Raw genomic sequence first — 12,414 nt, 5'->3', positions numbered from 1 at the left:
TAAGTCGCGTGATAGAAATGAACATATTGTTGTTGCTGTTGCACCTGCGATTACAGTAGCATTTGTACGTGCTAGTTTTGGTGCTGTTATTGCTGTTGTTGATTGTTGTGGCCATGTTGTTGTGCTGTACCAGCCAAATGCGGCGACATATCGGTGGTGGTGGCCATCAAATTGGGCTGATATAAATCGTTGGCACTAATGTAGTAGGTGCTGGTACCAACGCCGTTGGCTGGCGAGAGGCCCGTGAGATTGGCGCTTTACGTCCTTTGAATGTGTTGTCCGCTGGCGTACAGGTGGCGTATGGCGCTGGCCGCTTGCGCCAGTTGCAGTTGTGCGGCCTGGTAAGCGCAACTGGGCGGCAAGGTGATGCAGTGTTGTTGATCTGCTTGCGTGTGTTGTTAAACTGTAGGGGTCACCAATTATGTGGGGGTAATGAAAGACCACATTTAATATTTAAAAGATTATTTATTAAGATAATTCAAAACACTTCTTCACTTGTTGGCGTATGTACAAGAAGTGACGCTTCTTAAAACTGAAAACTAAGCATTTAGTTGAAACTGTAAATTTCCAGAAAGAATATCAAGAGAAAGAAAGAATATAATAACTGACAAACGGTGCTGCCAGATGTGATACTTTTTGTCTGTGTGCCCACACAATCACATTGTGAAAATGTGTGATATCGGGTGGTAACTACGTCCACTCTCCATATAAGGATTGTGGTCAAAACTATTAACTCTTTAATACAACTCTTTAAGCATTTAGCGTTAGGGTACATAAGGCTATTTTTAGATTTTAGATAAAATCACAAATTTGGTGTATAACATTATCCCAGCATTCCCATGTTATAATGAGAAATTAGACTAAATTTGATCACAATCGCGCCTGTATCACAATTTTTAATCAATCTCAGTCAAGCTTATTTTGTACAAATATTTCCAGAATTTCATGTATTTATTACAAATCTCGAACCACGGGTGCGGTTTACGCGGAATTTGAATGAAAATTTACAAGTAATTTTAATTCTCGTTTGTTCGATGTAAAGTATGAAATTATATTCCTGGAACGACTTGTGTTTATTTTAATTATATTATTTAATTGCTGTAATGTTACTATTTTAGGGGAAAAAAACGTCAAACAAAAGATATATTCATCTAATTCCAATGGTTGTTGAGCAAACGGGCAGAGGCGAGCGAGCTTACGATATTTTCTCAAGGTTATTAAAGGAACGTATAGTATGCGTAATGGGTCCCATACATGATGATCTAAGCTCTTTAGTTGTGGCCCAACTGTTATTTCTACAATCTGAAAATTTTAACAAGCCAATTCATATGTACATTAATTCTCCTGGCGGAGTTGTAACTGCAGGACTGGCAATTTATGATACAATGCAGTATGTAAAACCCCCAATTTCAACATGGTGTGTTGGTCAAGCATGTTCTATGGGTTCTTTACTGTTAACTGCAGGCACTACAGGGATGAGATATTCGCTTCCTAATGCGCGCATAATGATACATCAGCCTTCTGGAGGAGTTCAGGTATGTTTGCTAATATAATTTTTATAATCTTACAACATTTTGCTACATAGTATAATAGTTTTTTTTTTCACCTAACTGTTTTTGTATCACATAAAGCTAATCAAGATAGATGTGGAGTTACATATATTAGGGTGGGTCAAAAGAAAACGAATGTACTCTTAAAAGTTGGTTGATAGAGACCTCCAAGTATGATCGCTTAGTTGTAACGGGAAGGTCGTGTACCTAACTGTTTTCTAATTGCTCATAAAAAAGGTCCATCGATTTTTTTTGTAAACCAAACCTTACCGTTAAAAATTTATTAATATTATTATTTTAAAGAAATGGTGGAATCGAGCTATTATAACCACCCATATTATACAATTTTAAATTCCCTCAGTCATATTGTGTAACACTCCAAAATACCTGAGAAATAATGTTGTTTTTCTTGTAGGTCTAACGAGAATTAAATTTTGGAACATTCAAACCCAAAATCTCGAATTAAACTTAAAAACCGAGTTTTTCGTACTTTCGAGCACTATTAGCATTATATTTTAATGTCTAAAAAAATTTATTTGTTTTTGCTCAACAAACTTTAATTGTGTTACCGCCACCGTTAAATTTGCGCCAACGCGTTTTTATCTGTGTTCCTATTGACGTTCATGCGAAAAAATAACGTTGTGCACTTCTGTACGTCTACTCCTTTCCAACGGTGTATATAGATGTAGGCGTTTTCACTGGACTTAAAATTCTCTAAATTATAAGCGAACAATTTAGCTGTGTTGAGAAACGTGCGAAGAGTTTTGTGATAGTTTCCTTGCGAATAACAGAAGAGATGACTATATCACGGTTGTACACGAATTCTTAAGAAATGGGTTTCACCATGTCGATAAAAATTCATTTATTGCATTCGCATTTGGACTTTTTTCCACATAATCTGAGCTAGTTCAGTGACAACCAAGGCGAACACTTCAAATAACGCCACGATCGAAAAACGTTGCTTCCACCAACTGGTACTTAATCGAAACCCTTTAAAGCTGGACTGTTCCATCCGGACAACTGTCGCTTGATTCGCCGAAGTATGTCAATGTCCCCATATATCTCGTGCAGCTTATCATTCCATCGACTGCGGAACTCGCCCTTGGTATAATGCGTTGATGACAGGAGATACTTTATGGAACTAACGACGAGGTTGTTGAGGCAAATGATATCAATATCATCGGCGTACGCCAGCAGCTGTACACTCTTATAAAAGATTGTACCTTCTCTATTTACCTCTGCGGCTTGTATTATGTCCAGCACTAAATTGAAAAACATGATAGGGAATTCCCTGGTGTAGCACAACTACACCTAAGTTCATACTTAGCGTCATAGAAACAGTTCCTTTTCGTGCTGTCAAAGGCGGCTTTAAAATCGACGAAGAGGTATTGTGTGTCGATCTTCCTTACACGGGTCTTTTTCACGATTTGGCGCATGGTGATATCTTGGTCGATAGTATATTTTCCAGGTCTAAAGCCACACTGATAAGGTGATATTATATGAGGTCTTATCGAGCATAGTGTGTATCAACCATAGATAGATGGGCACACTGCATTATATATTTACTGCATTACGTACAGCAGTAAACAGTAACATTTTACTGATAATGAAATTAAATTTGCATTACCAGTACAGTTTTACTGATTACTGGAAAAATTAGCAGTAAAAATATTTTTTTACTGGTTACTGAAAATAATTTGCAGTAAAAATAATTTTTTACTGGTTACTGGAAAAATTTGCAGTAAAAATATTTTTTTACAGCTTACTGAAAGAAATTGCAGTAAAAACACTGATAATATCATTTGATTTGCAAAACCAGCAAAATATTTACTGTTTACTGAAAATAGTTACTGGTAGTTAAAAATCAAAAGCCAACCACTAGGCCAATGAATAATTAAAGAAAAGTCGAATATTTTTTTTCATTGAAACATTTATTTCAACTTGTTATCCGCCATTAGCTTTTCTTAAAACAAGCATTTCGAAATTTGCATCGCTGAGTTTTTGCCTTCTAGACCAGTTAACAATACCAGCGTAAGAAAACAACCGTTCTACAGGTGCAGATGACGGTAATGGGGTATTATATTTTAGAAAAATGTTTTTAATAGCCTGATGTTTATTTAAACAACTTGTTGTGGCGTCTCGTTCCACCAGGTATAAAAGCGTTTCCTGAAGATAATTGCCTGAGTCAGTGGAACCACTCTGTATGCTTATATCTATTTAAGTGAATATATGCATAAATCAAATATTTAATTGAAAGTCAAATGCAATAATTTTACCATTACTTTCTTCCCCGAAATCAAGGAAGGGTTTTTGAGTAGTTTGAGGCGGAACACGTGTTGCGTCATCTGTTATCTTTCCATACTTCACCACATAAGTGTTGAACATTGTTTTTACTTCTTCTTCTGTTTGCGTCGTTGCAGTTTCTAAAAGGGCTTTTAAAAATCGCAATTTAATGTCAGGGACAGAAATAGCGGCAATAACAGCGTCCCAAGCGTCAGACTGAATCAGGAAGTACTTTTCAAATCTTTTAAGCAAAGCTATTTGCATTTTTTCGCTTATTTCGAAAAACGAGCGTTTTATTCTCAAAGTCACTATAGTGGGGATAAAGTAACCAAAATACATGGTCTTTTCGCCCTGAAGGAAGTCGATCGCTTCTGCAATAGGCCTCATAAGCTTTGCGTACTCCTCTAAGTACTCAACTTCTTCGCTGAGAATGGTAGGAATTTTTAAACGGTAACACAATTCTGCTAAATTGGTTTTGTGTTGCAGCAACTTCGTAACGGAATCATAAAGAGAGTTCCACCTTGTTATGCATGGAGTTATTAAATTCGCGTTTATAACTTCATTAACTACTTCTGCAGATTTTGGTCTATTGCATTTATTCCAAAGCTGTGTGCATCTACAAAGTTATAGAAAATATGTAAATGTAAAAAGTGTTCAGTTAATAAAATAATTTTTACCTTTGGAAAGATCTTTTGTGAATATCTTTAATATCCTGACTAGATGAATTAAAAATTTTGTTGAAATCGGTTGAAGCTAAAAGATTTAGAGTGTGGCTCGCACAAGGAAAGTGTTTTGACAGACGTGGAGTTACAGATCGAAATTGGGGACCTAAAGCAATTATCGAGTCATTTGAATCGGAATCAGAGTCAGATCCGTCATCACTGTCACATTCATTTATAGGTCCTAAATCAATGAGAATCAATAATTGAATATATTGATTTGGATTAAATACATATATGCGATATAATTCACGTACTTAATTCAACTCCAAATTCTTTAAATGCCTTAACGAAGTTAGATCCATTGTCAGTAATCGTATAAGCAATTTTTTCCACGGGTAATTTATATTGCTTTTTTATGTCGCATATCATTTTCGTCACACGATCAAAGGAATGCACCTATACTATAATTCTTTAATATTCGTAAAAATTTAAAAGCAGCAAATTTCAATAAAATTAAAAAAGTATTGTGTCGTGTGTTTGTGACTTACTAAATATGCCTCCAATAATTAGGCGGTGCGAAGTTCGCCGGGTCAGCTAGTAACAAATAAAATAGTGCTATTTTGCATCTTTTTAAACACACCGTCTCCACAATTTTGAAAAATTTCTCACTAAAGAGAATCCTATTGACACCAACCAATTCTTCATTTATCAACGAATCTGGTGTACTTGAACTTTCACTTAAATTGTCATATCTCATAATATTGTGACTTATTTGTGAGTTCCGACCGTTTGAATAACTTGGAATATTTTGTTCGCCAACGAAATCTTGGTCATTACTACAATCATCACTATTGAAATTTAATGTATTCATTTAAATATATTTAATTTTTTATTTTTTGCAATGTAGTACCCTAAATTTTTAAAATCACTAGAGTGTATGTTACTCAAACCTATGACCGAATTATTTTAGAATTAACTGTTTTGTTCATTGATTGCGCACATGGACAATAGTAAAATAGTTTTTAGTCAGGCGAACCGACTTATTGATACCCTGTAACAGGTTTGCAAATTATTCATTCTTAATTTGAAGTATAATTCTTATTAAATTAAAATAAACTTTATTTAACAGACGGACGAACGTGGGTAAATCGAATCTGATAAAGCAGCTTATCAGCTAATATAAAACAATTAGCATATAACCTCCACTCCTTTATATTGCATAAATATGTGTAGGGTGCAATAAATATTTATTGGACTATTTTTCTCAATGCTTCTACATATAATTGCATTGCTTGGATTGTACGACTGTTACAGTTATGAGGTGATGATTTTGCAAGGAGGACTTTCTTTTTTGGTGATCTCAATCCGTTCATAATATTATAAATAATTGCATATAATTTTTGTTTGAATCTTTTTGGTTTTGAGTTCTGACTCTTTTGCATTTAATGTTTCATGTGTAGTTTTTTCTAAGGAAAAGACGACAGAGCAAAACTAAAAATATTTATTGAGTGCATACATGATTTAAATTCCCTGATGATAGTGCACAAAATTTTCATTACCAGTAACTATTTTCAGTAAACAGTAAATATTTTGCTGGTTATGCAACTCAAATGATATTATCAGTATTTTTACTGCAATTTCTTTCAGTAACCAGTAAAAAATTATTTTTACTGCAAATTTTTCCAGTAACCAGTAATAAAATATTTTTACTGCAAATTATTTTCAGTAACCAGTAAAAAAATATTTTTACTGCTAATTTTTTCAGTAATCAGTAAAACTGTACTGGTAATGAAAATTTAATTTCATTATCAGCAAAAAAAATTTGACTGCATTTTTACTGGTACTGCAAAGCGCCCATCTATGGTATCAACGAACTGACTGGACTTTATCAATGTGGCTATAGGAAGGAGGCTTATCTCACTTTAGTTGGCGCCGAATGTGGGATCCACCTTTTTGTAGATTCGGCAGAACACACGTAAATTCCAATTGCAAAGAATCTGATGCATGTAGCTAGTCAGTTCTTCGTCGCCGTATTTGAATAGCTCAGCCGGTAATCCATCGGCCCCGTCGGCCAGCTTTTCAAACTTTATTACTACAACTAAACTACTAACTAAACTACAGATGTACATAAGGAGAATGTAGTTCCGTTGTACCCAGCTGCTGATGAGTGCTTTCAGAAAGCAGGAGTGCAACTCGAGTAGAAACTGTGTAACTGTCGATTTTGGTAGCTGTTGGCCGTCATACCTTACCTGTGTTTGTTGACGTCCGTGCTTTGCAGTACAGAGGCGGTCGCGTGTCTTCGATACAACAAAATAGTGGTCGATGCCGTACTCACGTCAAAGATGCATGTCGTCCATCTATCACAACATCATCGATTTAATTTCAAACTTTTCGATCCGGAGGCAACCAAGTAGCTTTATTAATTATTTTGGGTCCCTTCGAAGTCAGTCAGCCCAAACCGATTTGGAGATGTTTCGCCATGGAGGGCGAATTTTGCAACTGTTATACCAGATGGCTTTTTTGCCCACCCTGGCGTTAAAATCGCCAAGCACAATGTTTATATTGTGGCTGGGCTGTTGTCATAAGCGAACTTCAGCCGCTCAGAGAATTCATCTTTGAACAAATCGTTCTTCTCTTCCGTCAGTCGTGGACGCAAATCAGTGTTATGTTGAAAAAATTTGGTCCAATGCGGATTGTGGCCAGACGCTTCTCTACCGGAGTGAATGCCAGGACTCGACGACTGAGTCTATCTCCCACCACGAATCCCACACTGAATTTGCTTACTTTTAAATGGCCGCTGTAGTAAGCGGAACTCCGTGCTTGTCCCGACCATCGCATTTCTTGAACGACGGTGATGTCAGCCTTTACTTTTAAGAGGCCACCAACCAGCTGGCCATCCCCTTTTCCCAGTTTAGGGGTCGGACATTCCATCATTGTCCTTGTTTCATTTTTGTCGTCGTCATCGACAGTGGGGTCTTTCATCCGAGGCTGTTGTTTCTTTGCATTGGTAGTGGTTTCTGCGCAGCGGGTCCCAAACTCAGTGCACAACCTCGCTAGGCGAATAGTATAAAGTTTTTTACACATTTGTATAGCAAACCGCTTGTTCAGACGTCAGAGAATCCTGAAACCGGTGTGTCTCTGCTGAAGCTTTTAGCTGAGACCCCAGGCTCCACATACATCTTAAACAAGGGTTACTCACATTTCCTACTAAAATTAATTTAAATTCTCTACTAAAATTAAATGCATATGTTTCCCTAAGTTTCAAAAAAAGCGTGTATAAATTTGACAGACCATTAGCTTAAGAATTATATCTGTTGAATAATGCGACGGTTTAGTTTCAAGTATAAAATCGTACTCAGCGCTGATTTTTTTTTTAAGAGATGTGCCGGAGGGGGGGGGGGGGGGGGGGGGGGGGGGGGGGGGGTAAATCTTCTAAAGACACCGGCTGCCAACCATATGGTTATGAACCGCTAATGTATTTTGCGGGAGAAGGAGAAAGATTCAGTTGTGAGCGGTAGTGGGCCTCAAAAGAATCTGACGCTAAAAAGCGAAGCTCGAATTTTTGGTTAGGTGGGAGCGGAAGGATTTGTCAGGATACATGGCCTTCTGAAACGGTCGGTTTTTGCGGCGTAGGAAATAGCTGCCGATTGGATGGAAGGAAGATTTGTTTCTTCTAGGACCTGTTTGTTTCTAACATACCACGTGAAATTAAGAGCTGATCTTAGTAGAGTGAGCTCTGATTGCCCAGGGCTCCTTTATTTATATAAATTATATTTTCGTGTTTTCACTCGGATTTATTATTTAATTAATATTTATAAAGATAGATGAATACAACTGAAGATAGATGAATACAACTGAAGGTAGATGAATATAACTTTTAAATTTATGAGGATTCAGCTCCTCTTGCTGATGGCCACTTTCATAATGATCGATCCAATGATTTTGCATTTGCTCGTAACCTTCTGACACTGTCATGATTAAACAACTAGCGTCAGTATTTTTCCACATTATTAGTACCGTTACCCAATTAATGTGCTGGAATTCCAGGAATGTGAGCGTCATCATCACTATTTACTTTGTGGTTAATGCAGGGTTGCTGCGTTTGACAGCAAAGCGTCAAAATTCTTACGTTATTCCAGGAATAAGAAAATGGAGAACAAAATAGATCAGTCAAAAGCGATTTCCAACATAACCCAGCATGCGAAAATGGGTTGCAAAATCAATCATCCAAAGATGATACCTTAACTACCCCCGTTGTTAAAATCGAACGTCTTCGGATAGAAGTAAAGTCTATCTGAACCAGGCTGTTTTCGATGATTGGCGAATCTTTACGCAGTCATTAACATTCAATTTGCGGAAACAATTACTTATCTTATTAATTAATTACAATATATCTTATAAATCTATACAGTGAGTATTTAAATTTAAATAGCCACTTTTCTTCTTAGAACGTAAAGTTATTCAATTAACAATTTTTAAAGCGAAAGAGAAAAAAATATGATCATTTAAAACATGAAAAAAGTGGTTGGTTTTGATTAATTTTTATACTCTCGCAACAAAGTTGCAAAGGAGAGTATTATAGTTTTGTTCAAATGACGGTTGTTTGTAAGTCCTAAAACTAAAAGAGTCAGTTATATACCGAAGTGATAAGGGGACGAGTAGAGTTGAAATCCGGATGTCTGTCTGTCCGTCCGTCCGTGCAAACTGTAACTTGAGTAAAAATTGTGATATCATGATGAAACTTGGTACACGTATTTCTTGGCTCCATAAAAAGGTTAAGTTCGAAGATGGGCAAAATCAGCCCACTGCCACGCCCACAAAATGGCGAAAACCGAAAACCTATAAAGTGTCATAACTAAGCCATAAATAAAGATATTAAAGTGAAATTTGGCACCAAGGATCGCATTAGGGAGGGGCATATTTGGACGTAATTTTTTTTGGAAAAGTGGGCGTGGCCCCTCTCCTACTAAGTTTTTTGTACATATCTTGGAAACTACTATAGCTATGTCAACCAAACTCTATATAGTCGTTTCCTTCAGGCATTTCCATATATAGTTCAAAAATGGAAGAAATCGAATATTAACCACGCCCACCTCCCATACAAAGGTTATGTTGAAAATCAAGAAAGAAGAAACACTAAATTTTACGGAAGAATGAAATAATATATACATTAGGAACCAATGATGATAGCGGAATAAAACTTTACACAAATACGGTATTTGAAAAATATGTAAATGACGGATAATGAAATCTCGATTATCACTTTATCATGCGAGAGTATAAAATGTTCGGTGACACCAGAACTTAGCCCTTCCTTACTTGTTTAAGTTCGGTTTGTCAACGTGTTTCTCTTGTCTTCTTTTTACTAAATAATATGTTTTATCTAAGATTGGTCTTATGTATTATTTTGCCATCTATTAAAACTGTTGTACCAATATCTTTCTAGATAATTTTCAGTAAAAAAACTTTATCCAATTTGTTGCCAAGTCTCTTGTTGCGCTAATTAAAGTTTACACTTTATTATTTTATAAAAAATATATTTTTAGCTCCGTAGAGCGATCTTTATTTAATCACTTAATGAACAGAAAAAAAAGATGTTGTATATAAGCGGGTGATTGTATTTATACAAAAAACTTAGCTTCAAAGTAATATGTTTATCAGTTGTAGTTTTGTGGTTTCTATTCTATTGTGGAAAAGTACTGAAGTGGAAAAGTACTGATGTGGATGACAATTAGTTTAGTTATTTGGATAGTGTTATCTTATAGTAAGTGATGTCACCTTACTGCTAGGTAGATGTTTATGTGTGGTAGCTATTATCAGTTGGGTTCAGTGTAAATCATGTATTAACTCCCCCCTCCTTTATTGAAAAGATCTCCTGATCTTTTTATACGCTTGTGATTGCATCTTTCTTTATGAGATGTTCCAATCCTTGAGCCTTCAGTATTTGTTCATATCTTTTTTGTTGATTTTCTTTAAGTTTTAGAGTTTTACATTTCAATATGGCATAATACAATTTAAAACTTAAGTATATTGTTGTAGCTAGTATACATATAATTACTAGGGTTACAAATATGCTTTGTATTGGGTGTTCTTCGTATGGTATAATAAATTTATGTAGTTTTTCAATGTTATTAAATTTATATTTTGAGTTTGATTCTAATATATCTAGGATTTTAATATTATTTTCTTCTTGAGACAGGATATATTTTTTTATTTCCTCGTTTTGATTGTGAAATGTTATATTATTTAATTTTATATTTTCTTTAAACTGCACTAGGTATGTTCCTGTGATAGTTTCATTATTTATTTTATTTTTACCATTTATTAAAATATTTCCTTCATTTATTTCAATTATTTCTTCATTGGATTCTTCTTTTACATTGCATTGTGCTTTGAGGTTTAATAACATTGGTATTGTACAAGTATCTGTTTTAGTTTCTTGGCATATAAATTTTGATAAAATATTTTTACATTTGTTAATTCTTTTTATTTCGTTTTTACATTTAGATACTTTATTGTCTAATTGTAACTTCCCATGTCGATATGCTATTGGTGTAATATCATATGTTTCACATTTTTGTTTAATTATAGGGTATTTATATATAATAATAAATGTGTTATTAATTCTACAAGTGTGTATATCCGAATATTCCATTATATTTATTACAGGAATGTCTGAATTCTCTAATTTAATAATTTTTTCTATATCTTCCGTGTTTAACGATGCAGAGTAAAAGTTTTTATTTTTAGCGAAATTGATTGTTAAAGTTAAGTCTTCAAGTTCTTTGAGTATTTCTTGTAGCATTACTTGTTGATGAATTGTTTTATAATTAAAGGATTCCAACAGTTTTTCGAAGTGAGTGTTGATTAACCTCTGTTTATTATTATTTTTTACTATATCATTAATTTGTTGTTTTATTTTTATCATATCGTCATGATCTGGTACGCCTGTTATAAAACTAAGTGCTGATCCTAAGAAATTTATGCTCCTTTTCTTTCTTCTAATTATTAATTGATTTTTTAACACTTCTATTCTGTTGACTAAGGCTACGTCAGTATGTAATTCCGGAGAGTTTTTAGCTAATGTTGAGAGTGTGTCATAATGTTCTAAAATTTTTGTTAAGTTTATCATGTGATATAAGTAATCTGATTCATTATAAATGTATGACGGATATGTCACGGTTAATATAAACATTTTATTTTCCACATTAGTTATTTGGTATTGTAGTGATTTGTTCACTAGAATTATTAATATTATTATCGGGTAGTACATTTCGTATGTTATCTTTGTGTATTAGTTTATTTTTCGTTGTAAGCATCGTATTTTCTTTATTTTCTTTTACTATATGTTTAATATATCTTTTGTTATATTTTTGTCTTCTACTACTTTTCTCATAAATTATTTGTCCTGGTTTAAAATCTTTTTGGCTTCTTTTTTTATTATGGTATTCTAACATACGTTCTTGGTTTTTTTCTATATTATTTTTCACTTTTTCGTTAATTTCCTTTTGATTAAAAAATAAGTCTACTGGTTTTTCCTTTATCACCGAATGAATAGTCCTGTTATATTCCTCGACTGCTGAGAATATTTCTTCTTCCGTAGTTGTTGTTCTGTCGTTAGCTAAAGTCCTCGCGATTTCTAATATCGTTGAATGTAACCTTTCTACTTATGCGTTGGAAGTTGAATGATTATTTGCTGTCTTTTCGTGTTTAATTTGTAATTTATTTAATAATGCGGTTGTGCCTATGCCGACGAATATGCTTTCATTATCGGTCATGAGTTCGGTACAGTTCGGAAGAATTTGTGATAAAACTTCTTCTATTATTTCATGAAAATGTAGTTTACTTCCTAATTTACGAAAATATGCGTATTTAGTAAATCTATCTATAGAAGAGAGATAACTTTTGCCATTTATATA

General features: G+C 34.4%; 1 protein-coding gene across 1 annotated transcript in view; it reads left to right on the top strand.

Moving 5' to 3' along the window:
* The window catches only part of LOC126764158 (ATP-dependent Clp protease proteolytic subunit), a 136,202-nt gene that overhangs the window by 65,878 nt on the left and 57,910 nt on the right, over positions 1 to 12,414 (top strand). Inside the window, exon 2 of the mRNA XM_050481952.1 lies at positions 1,119 to 1,535. Coding sequence (XP_050337909.1) covers positions 1,119 to 1,535 — 417 coding nt within the window. The remainder of the gene's footprint in view (positions 1 to 1,118; positions 1,536 to 12,414) is intronic.

This window comes from Bactrocera neohumeralis, unplaced genomic scaffold (assembly GCF_024586455.1).
Source record: "Bactrocera neohumeralis isolate Rockhampton unplaced genomic scaffold, APGP_CSIRO_Bneo_wtdbg2-racon-allhic-juicebox.fasta_v2 cluster09, whole genome shotgun sequence".
Classification (NCBI taxonomy): Eukaryota; Metazoa; Arthropoda; class Insecta; order Diptera; family Tephritidae; genus Bactrocera; species Bactrocera neohumeralis.
Note: the sequence above shows the minus strand (reverse complement) of the source record. Positions and strands in the feature narration are given on the sequence as shown.